At 31.1% G+C, this 16409-nt stretch overlaps 1 protein-coding gene across 11 annotated transcripts in view; it reads left to right on the forward strand.

Moving 5' to 3' along the window:
• LOC134687154 (trithorax group protein osa-like) overlaps positions 1–16409 on the forward strand; it is a 49768-nt gene that overhangs the window by 14127 nt on the left and 19232 nt on the right. For 6 of the 11 annotated variants that reach the window (XM_063547179.1, XM_063547180.1, XM_063547182.1 and 3 more), the window contains 6 exons: positions 6476–6596; positions 11186–11281; positions 11545–11685; positions 13316–14398; positions 14737–14921; positions 16040–16144. In XM_063547179.1, the coding sequence (XP_063403249.1) occupies positions 6476–6596; positions 11186–11281; positions 11545–11685; positions 13316–14398; positions 14737–14921; positions 16040–16144 (1731 nt within the window). Of the gene's footprint in view, positions 1–2304; positions 2431–2595; positions 2717–5333; positions 5564–6475; positions 6597–11185; positions 11282–11544; positions 11686–13315; positions 14399–14736; positions 14922–16039; positions 16145–16409 lie in introns of those variants that run through there. The other 5 variants (XM_063547189.1, XM_063547186.1, XM_063547188.1 and 2 more) reach the window with 5 other exon arrangements.

Below are 16409 nucleotides of genomic sequence, written 5' to 3' on the forward strand. Positions count from 1 at the left end.
TTTCATGTGAACTATATTTAGCCCAAGGTAAACACTGACTTTTCATCCTTGTTAATCGATCGTGACCGTGACTTTGCGACAATACGTCTGTCCGCTGCCAGTAAACATTTGAAAAAGATATTTTTTTCTTTTTGAATTATATTTTTGTTAGTGAAGTAGCCGGCACTTGAAGCCACAGTAAACAGCGGATTTCCGCAGGCTAACGGCTTCAATGGTTACAATAGCTGAATTATCTCCCCTTAAATGGCAATTTTGAAAAGAAGTTAATCAAGCAAAAATATGTGATGTATTTGTAAAAAAAAAAAAGAAAAAAAAAACAGTTGGGAAATATCATTAAATAAATAATTTTCTTCCTTTTAAAAGATGAAATGTCTTATGATGCTTGTCAGAATATTACATATGTATGTAGAAATCCTTATATACAATTCTAACTCCCATACACTAGGTTTTATATAATTTTCTTTACAATCCAAGGTGAGGGAAAACACTCTTTAATTAATTTTTTTACACGTTCTGCCACCAGTATGTGTTTTCCTTTTAAGATGAACTAGAAATGTTTCCTGGAGTAGTACCCAATAGCAAGTTCTACAAAAGGATCAACATTCTGTCCAAATAATATCAAACCTAGTGAATCATTATCCCCTAATAGTGGACTCGACAGTTGCAGATCCAGAAATTTGGGTGGGGGCCCCTATAGTTATGTTTCAGTGATTCCCTCTATAATCAACCAAATTTTCCGTATAAAAGGGGGTCTGAGCACCTTAATTCCCCATCAAGCTCTAAATCTGCCTCTGACTCATTTTACTTAACAGGTTGCATGAACAAAACCCACTTAAATCCAAAATATTCTTTAATTTTTGACTTCACATTTACTAATAGTAAATACTTTCATTCTTTGATCTCTTGTGGAGAGATGTCTCATTGGAAATTATACCACATCTCTTTATTTTTACATTATCTATCTCTTCTAGTTATAAAAAAGTGAGACAAAGTGATACTTTAGAAGAAAATAACAATACTGATATGCAAAAAATAGAAAACTTATTCTCCTTTCTACATTACTGAGAATGAAAAATCACTGACCCATTTGCATATATTTGTGTATTTTTATGGGAATGGGAAAGTGTACACAAAAAAAAGACTTGCAGATTAATTAAAAAAAATGTATGCTTTGTTTGTTTTATGTCAGATGTCAGAATTCTATAGTTTGACATAAAAAAAAAATGTTATGTAAAAAAATATTTGACTATATGTAATACAAGTATAAACATCAAATAAATGAGTGAGTGAGAAAATTCTATAACCTTAAATGTAAAATCTTTTTAATAATCAGTTTAATCATGATGATATATAGAAAAAAATGACCTAAAAATTGTCAAGGCTTTTAGATATACAGCTTCATAATTATGAAAGAGTATTAAAATGTTAAATGACATGTTAGTTGGTTCAGTTTCCTTTAATTAGTTAAAAGGAAGAAAACCATGAAATTTAAGATTAGAATTATACTCTTAAAGATATAAAGTTGCTTCTTCAGTATTTTCTATTATTGAAAACAGAGATTTCTCCCTGAGGCAATTTAATTACATAGATCAATAGTGTCAACTTCATTAATTGCAATTGAACTTCAAATCAATTAGGTTGTAATTATTTTTGTCTACAATTTTATCCAGAATTACTTTCACTTGAAAAGAGTTGACAATTTCCAGTGGTAGGGGCAGAAATTTGCTTGTTTCTCTGTTAAAACTGTAGCTATGGCGTTAGTGTGTAGAGAGTATTATTGAACACTACACAGTTAGCTGATAACCAAGCCTGGTATTCATACAACACCACACATTCGCCAAGCTGACTGAATTGCTATTGATTTTCTCCCCTTGAAGTTAAAGCTGTTGTTTATCTTACTACCAATACAGAGTTTCATGTGTTTTTCTAAGTCTTTTCCACTTTTAGACTCTTGTTTAGAAAATTTGCTCAAATTTTAAAGATTTTATTGAAAAAATTAAGTTAATGAAATGTGAAAAGAAATTTTTATATAAAAATATTTTAAAGAGGTATTGATTTCCTTTGTTTATTGAATTTGTAATTTGAAGAGCATTAGAAGATTTAAATTAAATTGATTTGGACCAATTTAAAAATTAACATCTTTTTATCTTCTTGCTAAGTTCTATTTCAAATAAGAATCTTATCAGGCAAAGGTAATTAAATTCTTCTTTTCATTTCCCTTTGTGTCGTACAAAGAAGATTACTTAAGATTTCTGAAATAGACTATAAACTTTAGCTGATCTGACACACCAGCCCTACAGGGCCGAGCCCATAATTGACAGAGGTTGATAAATGCTAGAAGATTCAAGATTGTATTATGTCCCTTGTTGCCTGTGTACTTGATTTTTGAAGTGAAGAGAAGTTGGACCAGTCCATTGTTAAAAAATAGGGGTAAGATGATTTATTTTCCCCATTAATTACTTAATATCAAAGTATATTTTACCTCAAATTGAAATCCATAGAAAACGTAATTTTTCTCAGATAAAACAGACTAGGTTTGTAAAAATCCACTGAAGGAAATAAATATCTGATTACTTTAAATTTCTGTTACCTTTTGGGCTATCATGTATTGAGCTGTGTAGGGAAGATATTTTTGGATTCTTTTATTCAGTTGTAGTAGGCACACACAGCTGAATATACATAGCTCTGGTATACTGTAGTCAGAGGGGAAATACAGGTAATGTCTCTGTTGTGTTGTCTTATTAAATTCGTTATATTATTAACATTTTTAAAAACTTTGGTTACATTTGATTTAAATGCTTAAAAAGATGTTTATTAATTCGTATTCAGAACAATAACCTTAAAAGATTTTCAGCACAATTTGTAACAGAAGTTCACAATAAAATAAATCTTTGTTTATTCCACTTGATAAAAAAAAACATTCTTAGATAGTTGAAGTGTGGGCAATTTGTATATCTGTTTTAGATTTTAAAGAATAATTGATGTAATTTAATATTTAAATTTAATTATGGTTACCTATTGGGAGACATGTGCTAATTACACCTGTGTGAGTCAAAGTGAAACTAGCCAGTGATGTCAGCTGTCTAATCATTTCACTCACACAGCTGTTTATTTCTGGCACAGCTAAACTTGTTGACATAAAACTGATCAGATATCTCATTAAACCTGAACATTTGGTGCAGTAATCTCAGAAACCCATTAGAGGGCAAATACAAACAGATTTGTGACAAACACTGGATTTCTTACAATTTTAAATTTTAAAAATATGACCATAGTGAAGGGGAAGCACATAGAGAATATTCGCTCAATGCATATTTTATTTTACTCCTCAAAAATATTTTATTTTAGTTTAAACATATTTTTTTTTATTGTGGATTGGGAAACAAGTTACTATGTCAACCCTTTCCACTTTGCGGGCGCAAGTGCTGCTTTGATGTTAATAATTTTTGTAGAAATAAAGAAACAGAAAATGATTGAAATGATACACAATTACAAACCAGCAAATATTGTATGGTATGTGTATTGTGTACCATTAACTTGTCAAAACTATTATTTTCTTTTTTCCATTCTTGCTTGATATTGTGAGTTTTTGGTAAGTTAAACTTTTAATCTTGATAATTGCCTGTTGGTTTACAGAATAGATCAATGGTACAATATGGGGATGGGGAGACAAAATTTAAGAAATTTTTCAAAATGCTTATTTCGGTTAGGTCAAAACATTCACATTTAATTGATTTTGTTTAACTATCTGTATGTCCCTAAGTATCTAAACTGTGTTTATTATCATATGTTCAAAAATAAAAGTAATTTGATGTGCTAGATTGTGACCATACAATGTTTCTAGGGGGCTCTTAATTGTTATTAAGTTCACATGGCAGGATGTAAAAAGTGGATTTCTGATAATAGGATTATATAATATTTACCAACAGATTTCAAGCTTCCTTTATATTGAAATTATGATGAAATGACAAAACATAAGGAGAAAACCACAATTTTTTAACAAGGAGAGTGAAAAATAAAATAATAATTTTCTGAAATAAGATTTCTAGTGTTAGAAAGGGGGAGGTCGATTTAAGTAAATATTTACATTGTTTATCACACATGCAGAATCCAAATAAAGATTTACTTAGACAAGTGTGGAAAGAAAATTTAATTTCAGAAATAAGTTATTCCTAATTTGAAGGGGAAAGTTGAGTTAAATGAAGAAACTGATCAATTTTTGCCTTCTTGACATGAAAGAAATCTTAATTGTCCAAATCTGCATAAATTTCCTAGAATTTGTAATCTGACTAGCCTGCTGGTTTCCTGATGACTGACCATGGAACAGGGAACAGGTGTTAGAGCTTTCCAATCAATATCACTAGCTTTGTACAAAGGGTTATAATCAAAAGTCGTGGAAAACAGATGTGTAGAATGGTAAAAACAATATATGTAATAATAAAGAAAGTGAACAAGGTTTTGTGATCCATACTTGAGATGGTCAGAAACAGAATTATTTAAATGAAATAAGTCTCAAATAAATAAAATATACTGCACTGCTAAAAAAAAAACCTGACCCCTCACATATCAAGTTTACACATGGTAAAGAGACAGTTTTATTTGATTTTTTTTTTATTATGTGAGATATGAATTTAATTTTAAAAACTGAATTTGTAGTAAATTTTTAATGTAAAACTGTTTTATTGAGTTTAAGCAAATAAAAGAGAAAAAATAAGGAAGAAAGTGTTAAAAACCCTTAATCAGAAATATTTCCGTATGAAATGATTTAAATCAAACTGTTTAATTATATAATGACATATGTTATTTCTAACCTCTGACATATGTTATTTTAGTTCAAAAGATTTTTGTCATGTAAATAGTCTTATTGTTAATGTTAAAAATAGTTACTTTTTCATGTATATAAATAAGATATTTTCCCTGATATATTTATGTATGTATTACTGATACCTAATATGTGATAAGTGGAAATCTTTCTTTATTGGGTAATGACTAATTAAAGAGAAAAGAAATCAATAGAATTAATGTAAATAATTAACTAGTCCCAATATTCAAAGTCATTAACATCAGCTGGCAAATGATTACAGAAACAGCAATTTAATTTACTCTGAAAAATAAGTTGGAGACTGTTTATAGAATAGAAATGGGCTAGACATACAGGCCTTTTATGAAATACCTGGCATGTTCTACCTGACCAATCTTTGTACAGGTAAAAACTTCATAGCTAGAATACAAGTAGTGTGTGCTTCATATCAAGCCTTTGATAAGCCTGTATTATAGTCTGTTTCACATTTTATTATTAGTTTGAAAAACATCATTATTTTAATACTTTTCCTATGAAATAAATGCTTCTAAAGTTTATGAAACAAATTAGATATCTGATGAGGAAAATAGTAAAATGTGGACTTTGTTTATCATCTGAAAAAGGGAATTTGTGATAATTGATTTTCAGGTTGCCTTTGTCTGAACCTGTTATACATTATTCATTGTTGACACATAGGGAAAAACACAGGTAATACATAGCCAAGTTATAGAGATATATTGGACTTGTAATTCCAGTACTTAGGTAAATTTTTCTCTTCTCACATAAGGTTATTTGAAACTGTATTTAATTTAATGATGATTGGGAAGTTGTGACCTATAATCGAAGTAAAACATTGTTTGTTAAATACGTAGTTATAAGAAGGGAGAAAAGATGAACTGTGTGAACTACACAAATAAATTCAGCCTTTTTTTTTGTATTTATCCATTTAGTAGAGAGAATTGAAGAAAAAACCTTAAAACTGAAATATTCAGTAATTTAATAACATTTTTACTGAAATTTGTGAAACATTATTTGGGGCTACCTTAGGGGGATTTTTCCTATCTTGATAAAGGGAGATTGTGGTTTTGATTTTAACGATTATATAATGACTTTGTAACCAGTTAAAGGGGACTATTAAAGCAATGAAGTAATTATTAATGTGCACTAATTTGTGAAATTTGATATAGCAAATTATATGATTCACTAAAAAAGCAAGGTAGGGAGAAATGTACATCCTGTTTACCTTTTGTTACCTGTTGTGCAAAGTTTAAACTGAGAAAAGCTTACTGCACAGTTTTAAAGGGTCTACATATTTTAGTAACATATTGGGAGAAAAAAGGGGGGAAATTGTAATACAAACTGATTGAAATTTTTAGATTTAAAATGTTAGAAAAAGATTAATAGGCAAAAGTAGTGGTTTATATATATTGAGGACAATATTAAAGAGATATTCTAGAGTATTGTTGTAAAAAACCTGGGAAGAAAAATAAGTAAAAAAAAAGTTATGAATTTGGAAATTTGTTATAAAGTTTCTACTACCAAGTAACCATGTCATCATGACCATAGTGAACTTGAAATAAAGAGCAGGTTTATATTTATACAAATAAAGAGAATATAGGAAAATGATTTGTTTGAAATAAAATATGTTCAGAGTTTTCTATTTTATCATTTCAGGATTTACAGTCAGAAGAATCTATTGATGGTGTCCAACATCCTATAGTATCAGCTTTGAGACCAATCCCATCACCTGTGGGGTCCTCAGGGTCAAGGTCAAATACTCCAGCTTCATTACCTGGTAAGTTACAAATGCAGATTCAGTTACCTAACCTATTTATCCAGGTAAGTTGAAAAACTAGGCAAGTACTTTGAAAATGTCATGTTTGAAAGAAAGGATCCCTGATCAATGACTTGAAAGTATGGAGCTCTATGTGAAAGTTAAACAGTCAAATAAAGTTGTGTTAACATCACACTCAAGCGAGAGATGTGAGAAACAAGTATAAGGCCAATGGATGTTAGGTTTATTCAAGGTACTGATAGAAGTCTATAACAGTTTTGACAAATTTTACTTGTCTAGTACCAGTAACAATCAGAAATTTGCAGGGTTTTTCAAAGAATTTTTTAATAGGAATTCCATTTTGAATATTTAGCACCTATTACTTGGTGTGGTGAATTTTGTATGAAATTTGATGTGGAAAGGAGGACCAGTTATTGTCCAGCCACTAAGTAACAGAAATTTCCTCTTAATCTGAAGTAGAATGTCATATTTCGCTATTTTATGGCAATAAACATTGTCATGCTGTTCCTAATTTTCAAAGCTCTTCTTAAATTTGATAAATTGTAAATTTTCATAAATTGATATCACCTGAAATCAAAATACACTGGTTGAAGAGTAACACAGAATTGGATACTAAGATGTATACCTTTTGAAAGAAATGTGTGCTTATTGAAAGCTGAGGAGAATATACTAAATCTGACTAGAGGAGGAGGAAGAAACTGTTTTATATACAGAGTTCACAAAATCTTTTTCCCCTGGTGGTCCTTGAAGAAAATCTGCTGGTCCTTACTATTAATCTATTGAAAAATACTAAAATTGTGTCAGTCCTAGGCAAAGTTTTGGTGGTGAAATTCTGAGGACTGACACTTTTTGCAAACTCTGTTATAAAGTAGTTAAAAAACATGTATGTGTACATTGTCTTGGCACTAGTCTGAACATTTTTTGATTTATCACTTAGTTATTGGACTTATTTGTTGAAAATATTTTAGTACAGACTGTATTAGGCCATTTCATTTAATATCTGAAAAGGGGGATGGATAGTTACCTTGTCAAAGTCTCCCCATTAGAACATTTGCAGACGAATTTCAATCCCTTGGAATGCTTGGTTTTAGGCTGATTATATGCCAATTTGTGCTATCAACCCCTTATTTTAACAAATATAGACAAGAAAAGACCCCTCAGAAACAATTGAGATATGTATAGAGCCAATTGGTTCCCCTAAAAAAGAATTTCGACAACTCTGAAAAATCAATCCCCCCCCCCCCCCTTTTCAGATATGAATTGGAATCATTGATAACACACATGACACATCAACATGAACAACTTGCAATATTTGAAGTTAAAATTTAATCTTGGAAATCATATGACAGTATTACTTAAGATTCAATTATAGGACCATTAGGAGGAGAATTAACTTGGTGAAATATTCATTAAAGCCTGTTGATTTTATATTTCGATCCAGCATTGATGCCAAAAAGTAAAGAGGTAGAAAAGTAGTTGATTTCTCCATTATTTGAAATCTATTTCATTTCTTCTGAGACAGTTGGGACTTTATTGAACATGTTGAAAGACAGATTTTTCTTCAACTTTTAAATATCAAACCAATTGTATAGTTGTAAAAAATAAACATTTAATTAATATACAATTTTTTGTTTCGGTCATAGATAATTTAAAAGTAAAGAATGAGGAAAAGAGACTTGTTTATGCAGTCTCTAAGGAAACTTGAAACACAAAATTCTGAATTCAAATATAGTTTGGTTGAAGGGAAACAACTCTTGGTGCGATAACATGCTTTTATGTAAGAAATTGGGTACAACAAATAGAAACTACTGCATAGAATGATTTTGACACACAAAAATCCAATTTGTCTTGGTGATAAAAATTATAAAATTTGAATGTCTGAATACGTAAGAACACTTTCGTACAAAGAAAAGATGTGTTAAACTGAAAAGTCTTGTAAATGTTGATATACTGTGAGATGATTGCACAAGCTAAGAAGTTGATATAGAAGTTTTACAGAAAGTGTAGACAGAGTTTTAGATAAGAATATAGTAAAATTATTTTTTATCATCAGGGATGTTTACATGTATTTATATTAAAGTATTTCTAAACGGAATTATAGCTTTACCTTTAATGAACTCTGATCGTAATCTATAGGTTATTAGAGGCATAAATATATATACATATTTATTGACACAATTTTTATTTTGTATTCAAGTCATTCACATTGTGTCACCTGAAGCATGAATTAAAATAGGAAACAATATATACTTGTAACCAGACACTTATAAAAATTGTTTATGTTGGGGGCGTATGTTAGGTCACTAGGTTATCAGAACACATCTTTATTATGTTGTGAATCTGTTATTATTAATCCTATGTTATCTTACAAAATTGATCTATTGAAATTGTCTACAAAAAGTCTTAAAGACATCAATTGAAAATGGAACAATAGAAAGATTTTCTTCTTTGCAAATTTAAATAAAAAGAATAACACCATGACCTTTTCTAGATTCAAAAGTCAATCAGGTGTATTTGTGGTTTTCACAATAGAGAGCTATTGAAATCTTACATTGTAATTCATAAGTAGGAAACATCTGGGTTATTGTTTACTCAAGGTGATAAGTACTAAAAAACAGTTATTTTAAAAGTCAGGGGATTTCCCACTGTTTATTATCATTAGATTAATGGTTTCTCCCTTAAGCTAATTATAGACAATAATGTGTTGCTAAGTAAAGCAAGGTCATGATCTGGCACCTGTTTGATGATTTATTGTTTATATACATACATTATGACATCACAGGACTAAAAGCTCCAACTCACTTAATACTTCACCTGTGCATGGCATTGAGAGATCAAATTCAATTATAAAAACCACAAATCACATTTGTTACTGTCTTATTATTGCAATTAATTTAATTGTTATTGGTTGACTGTGCAAGATACAAGTGCACCAGATGCAGCATAAAAAAAATCAATAAGACCCACTTAATGATGAACATAGTTATAATTACTACAGGTTTATTAGATCATTTCACTTTTTATGATTGTTTGATGCAAAGTGCTTTAACAGGTCTCGTAAAATTACCATAATACAGTATCCTACAGTGCAGATTGATCACATTATACTCAAGATGTTTCATTCACAAACAATTAAATCAGTGATAGTCAAATATAGATAAGTACTTCTTGTGCAAGGAAAATGTGATCGGTGAAATATAAACAATTATTTATTTTGTTACGAAAATGTGATTGTGAAATATAAACAATTATTTCTTTTGTTACGAAAATGTGATTGTGAAATATAAACAATTACTTTTTTTTTGAGGAAATTGTGATCTTGAAATATGATCAAAAAGTTCTTGTGCAAGGAAAATTATTTGTTTGCACAGCATGAAATCAAAAGCAAAATTTCTTGATTTTTTTGTTATGATTAAAACCTTAATTTAACTTTAAACACCTACAATATCATTAAATTCATTAGAGCTTAATATTTGTTGATGCAAATTATTTTATATTTAGCAAGATCTGTGTTTTCAAGAATAACTGTATGCTTGTTTAAATAGCACTGAAAGTTTGGTTTTAAAGTACATTTGATACAATCATCATGTATTTTCTGATAAAATTGTAAGAAAACAAGAATCAACATGATCAGGTGTTTTCTATAGTTTTGTGTTACAAATGATAATAAACTATCTTTAAAGTGCACAGTGCACATGCCTTTTTGAATAGTAAATATGCTTGCATAATACACATGCTGCTTTCTTGAAATTTGTTTATATGAAACATGTCAAGATTCAGTACCTACAAAAGTTAAGTTAACAAAAAAAAGTACACACTTGCTGATGTTGGTGAGCTTATTAAACTGAAGGCTGTTTGTGAGCTTATGGAGCAGGTCTTATGAATCTGAGGTCACTGTTTATGAGTTTGTGTATGCAGTGATCTGAATCTGAGGTCACTGTGTTTATGAGCTTAGGTATAAGGTCTTATGAATCTGAGGTCACTGTTCATGAACTGATGTGTAAGGTCTTATGAATCTGAGGTCACTGTGTTTATGGAATTGTGTGTAAGGTCTTTAAGAATCTGAGGTCACTGTTCATGAGCTTATGTGTAAGGTCTTTATGAATCTGAGGTCACTGTTCATGAACTTATGTGTAAGGTCTTATGAATCTGAGGTTACTGTTCATGAACTTATGTGTAAGGTCTTGTGAATCTGAGGTCACTGTTTATGGAATTGTGTGTAAGGTCTTTATGAATGTGAGGTCACTGGTCATGAGGTTTTCTGTTTGGAATTTTCATTATCTGTCAGTTGAATATTGAAAAGCCATTTATTCCATCATTGACGATCTGCTTAATGAAGGCAAGTTTTCTTAAGCTAGATGGTTGGTACCAACCAACACCATGAAGATATGGTCTACAATATATCTACAACATGTCTACAAAAAGCAAGTTAGGTAATTCCTGTACACTCCATTGGTCATTAACAGCTTGAAGCTGTATGTGTGAAATGTGTTAATATGTTTTCAATTGCTGTCTTCAGTGTTAAAAAAATATTTCAAAATTCCTGATATACATCAAACATAAATGTATAAATTTATTCCTTTTTACAGGTAATGCTGTTGGGAGTCCAATGCAGCCTCGTTCTTCATCACAACAAATAGATGGACAAAATACTCACATGAACCAATCACCCATGGCTACTCAAGGTTCGTATAATGTATACTGTGTTTATTTGAAAATTAAAAAAATTATAGCTCAAGTTTGCAGAATTGTATATTAAGCAATTGGAAATTTCCCAGGGTGTTCAACAAATGCTAGCAGTTGGTATAATGCACTTTGCAAATAAAACCTATAATGCATTGTAATGCAAATCTTGACATTCTCTAGGTAAAGAAAGATAACTCTTATTTTCTTTTAGAATACATTTATATTTTAAAGACCTGGCTTAACAATGTGGAATATTTTGCAGGTTACAGTCAACAAATGATGCCACCCCCAATGGGGCCCAACCATATGAACTATGGTCCAGGTGGCAAGATGCCACCTAACAATATGTCTGGTCCTGCAGGAAATTACCAGCCATACAATAGTCAGTATCAACCCCAACCTGGTAAGATTCTTATAAATTTCACAAGTCAAGCAAGATAAAATAATATTTAAAGGCATTAACCTTTATAATGTTTTCACACCCCACCTACAATAGTAGAGGGGCATTATGTTTTCTGGTTCGTCCATCCGTTCGTTTGTCTGTCTGTTCCGTTTCAGGTTAAAGTTTTTAGGTGAGGTAGTTTTTGATGAAGTTGTAGTACTAACAACTTGAAACTTAGTACACATGTTCCCTCTGTTATGATCTTTTTAATTTTAATGCCAAACAAAGAGATTTTACCCAAATTTCACGGTCCATTGAACATAGAAAATGATGTTGCAAATGGGGCATCTGTGTACTGAGAACACATTCTTGTTCATTCCTGTGATTGTCTGTAAGCTAATCTATTATCCTTTTCTTGTTATAATTGTAAGGTAATTGCTTGTAAACATCAATGAGACAACCTTCCAATTACACAAGATAGTCTTGCCTTTTACAATCTCTCATCACATACAAATTCAGAGGAACTGCAAAGCTTACAAAATAATACCCCCTGCCACTGCAAAGTCTATGATTTGCTAAAGGAAGCCCAAAAGTAATTTGCATCAAAAACAATATAGAAGATGTACAATGGTATTGTATAATTAAGTTTTATGATGAAAAGGGGGTACAAATGTTGACCCTAGTTTGCCAATACAGTAAGTCTTTATGGCAAAGTTAACACCAACAAATATTTAGTTTTTTTTTCAAATTTGAACACTTTGACAAAAGACTATTCAGAAAGCAATGATAACTTTTCACAATTTACAAAATAGTATGCAATAAAAAATATGGATCCAAATATATATATGGATTCTGTGGAAGGAAATTACTGCTTTTAGAAGATTAAACCACTGTATAATAAAGTGAGTATGTAGGTGGCCTGTTGCAAGGCAAAATTTCTGTCCCTATTCAAAATACCCTCATTTTCCAGTGGCAGTCCAAATTTCCCTGACCATCTTCCCATATGGCCTCTATTATTTCAAGACCTACCTATAGCAGTTATTGTGAACTTGTTCTCGTCCTGAATATGCATGAAATATTTGCCACTGGACGTTAAGCAACCAACAATCAATCAATGTATAATAAAGTTCAACACTTATTTATAAACAGGCTTTAACATTATAAAATGGATGTGGGAGAGAAGAAAATAAAACTTCCTTCTTAACCTTCAAAAATTATTTAAATGGAAATAAAGATAATTTTTCAATTAAGAAAGTTTTACAATCACATTATTATAGAATAACTGTTATCCTTTGTCTTTTAGCAGCACAAATAATATTAATAATTTTAAGTGTTTCTGTATAATTTTCAGCTAGTTTAAAAATTTCATGTGTAAATACTATTACGCAACAGTTGGTCAGCATGATAAGGATTTCTTAGATCGTTTTTGTAGTCAATATTCACTGCTGATGGATTTTATTTGTTGTCTGGATATTATTGGATTTTGATGTTGTAGACTTCTCCGTAATGTCTATTTCAAATCCTAAAGGTATTTTTTTCATGGGGATTATTGATTTTGATGATATGAGTATCTTTGATAAAAATGATGTTAGCAAAGCTCAAAACTTATATATTAAAAGGTGATAAATTATACATTTTTAAATCTTTGTAGGTTTTCCAAATAGGCAAGGAATGGGAATGTCACCCAATTCTGGAATGCAGAATTATTCTCAAAATGTATATAACGGACCTTCACAGCCACCAATGAGTAGCAGCTCGAATATGTATAGTGGCCAGAACATGCCAATGAATAGAAATATGAATAATTCAAATTTTATGTATGGTCAAGCCCAAGGGAATGCTATGAACAGTCAATATGGAAACATTAATCATATAAACTCTACTGGACCACAAGGACCACAGGCCCCTCCTGTTGCTCCTCCTTCAAGTGCAATCAATTCTGCATCTGGCGTTCAGTCTCCAGGAATGCAGACTGCAACAACACCTGTTAAAGGTGCACATGCTGCGGCTCAGGCTGCCCTTGCAGCAGCAGCTGCCGCTTCTGGTCGGCCACAGCCAATCAGATCTAATATGACATCACCACAGCGGATGTTTTCCCCTCAGAATGTGAATCACAATGCCTATGGACCACAAGTGAACAATAGTATTCCTAATTCTACAAGTCCTCTTCCTAAATCTCAATCTCCAGTGCCTAGTTCCACATTTGGACCTCCGCATAATAGTATGGCAAATAATGGTGAAGACAGTAATCTTAGTGATTCTAGTAGAGTTTCACAGCCAACAAACTCATCTCATATACCCACTTCATCAGAAAGTATGCCTTCATCACATAATGCGTCGTCGTCGGACAAACCAAGTATGCAACAAGATTCAAACTCATGTAGCTCAACTCTGTCAAATACATCAATTCCTGGTCCAGGTGATCACAATGTGGACATGTCGTCAAATAGTGCTATAAACTCTGGAATATTACCAGATTCAAACTCGGACACAAATATGAGTGAACCAACACTTGAAAATGGACCTAGAAGTAGTACTCCTGATCAAAGCTCTCAAGCTTCTTCTAGTTCAGAACTAAAGAAACCAATGTCAGAATTAGCAGGTCTAATTGCTGATGATAGTGACAGTCATAGAAATAGAATGGTGTCGTCAAGACCCTCAGAACAAAGGGGCTTTCCCCCATCACCAAAAAATGAAATGCCCATTACAACTACAGCTACTACAAATAATACAGGTAATTAATAAGATACATGTAACATTAGAAAATACTCAGTATTTCAATTTTATTTATCACATAACAATCAATAACATTACAAAAAAATATTATTATGCAACTTTAACCTGAAAAAAATATATAAAGAACTAACTTTGTAACAAAATATTTTATTCAAAGAATTCTAATTAAGATATTTTGCTAAACTTCCTTACTCTGTATATTTGTTTGTTTCACTGTGGTAGTAAGTAAACTTGGATTACAATAAAAAAACAACTTGCACACACAAATAGAAAGTACATTTTCCCCCTGTAAAAACGGAAATAATATAAGAAAACATTAAATTGTTTTTAATACAGAAACAGAATTTACCCAAAGTATTACAAGTCCAGTCACAAGTATCTCACAACCAGGTCAGCCAATGATGGAAGGTCAACAGAATCACATTCCTCCCCACAACTCTGCACCTATACCACACTTGATGTCACAGATTGAAGCTCAACAAAGTCAACCTTCGACTCCTGCTGCTGAAAAGAAAAAGAAGGTTTGTAACTCACAGAATTTCTTATTATCCATCTGTCAGTTGTCTTGTATTCAAACAAACCAAGTTTCATGTGTACTGTCTTCACACTTCACCACAAGTCCTACAGCATTGGTTTGTAAAATTGCCTTCAGGCTTGTTAAAATCTCTACAAACCAACGGAATCCAACTAAAATTTTCAATAAACTGAGCTTCTGGCTTGTGGACTCAAAAGTTAAGCGTGAAGGCTGAGTGTTATTTTTATCCTCAGCCATGAAATATTTTTCTTTGCTGTTTTAATCCTTGAGTGACCTTTTTCTGTTATAAAATATCACTGATTTAATTTTTTCTGGCTGTCATTTGAAAAACATAATTTTGATGTTTTGGATTTCTGTGCTATATGAAAATTCATGGGTAATTGTGACCATCACAAATAAATCTCACAATATAAGAGGAAGGTATTATAGCATTGCGAGAGAAAAGAAAGTGAATTGAATGCATACATTCTTGTATTTTGATTTGTATCGCTCACATTTGAAAATTTCACTTAAGATTAAACGAAAATATATTATCATTGTTTCAAAATGTCAATAGGGTCTGGGAACATGTATTATTATATATAGAAAATAGGTCAGTCATGCTTCAGTAGATAAATTCACATTTTTCTATTTAACGATGTTAAAAGCATTTATAACAACTATCCATGAAAATTGGTTTAAAATGAAAATGAGTAAAATGACAGAATGTATCCATGTATCATTAAAAAAATTACATGCCATGCTTAATGTATTTTGTTCTTTTAATTTAGCTCTATAGGTTTTTAAGCTGTTACCAAAGAAAACATATTTTAACCTTTTTATTTTTTAGTAAAAATGTAAAAAATAAAAGATTGACATATATAGAATTGATTTTTTATTTTTTTGCACTTATTTTTTCGTTTTTTTTATTTGGTACATATGAGAAACAATGAAAGGATAGAAAATTATGGAGTGAGTTTCATTTTTACGAATTGTTTTGTGAAGAAAATTATGCAAATGATGTTAATTAATATTTTATCAGAATCAATTAAAGATTAATTAAAAAAACATAAATTCGCCAGTAAAAGAACTAAGTATATAGAGGTATGTGTTCATTTTAAATAGGAAATAATAACATCCTCAGCACCGTCTCCAGGTGGAGCCAGTAACACCTCGTCATACCTGGACGATATAGATAATATCAACAGTCCTACCACATGGACATCATCAGTAAGTCGGTCGCTGGGCGTGGTGTATAATGTGGGTTGTTATTTGTCTGTGTCAAATACCTGGTGTTATGGCGCTCCTTGTCAACCCTGCACCTCAGGTGACATCGGCACTTGTTTCTTGTTATATTGTATCGTTCTGCACTTAGAATCGCTTGTGACTTAGCTTCATATGGTTGCAACAAACAAAATCGGTATACGGAATTTTGTACATATATCAGACTAGCTTGTTATGGGGTTTGCTAAAAGGTCCTAGGGATTTTGTTATT

This window comes from Mytilus trossulus, chromosome 10 (assembly GCF_036588685.1).
Source record: "Mytilus trossulus isolate FHL-02 chromosome 10, PNRI_Mtr1.1.1.hap1, whole genome shotgun sequence".
NCBI lineage: Eukaryota > Metazoa > Mollusca > Bivalvia > Mytilida > Mytilidae > Mytilus > Mytilus trossulus.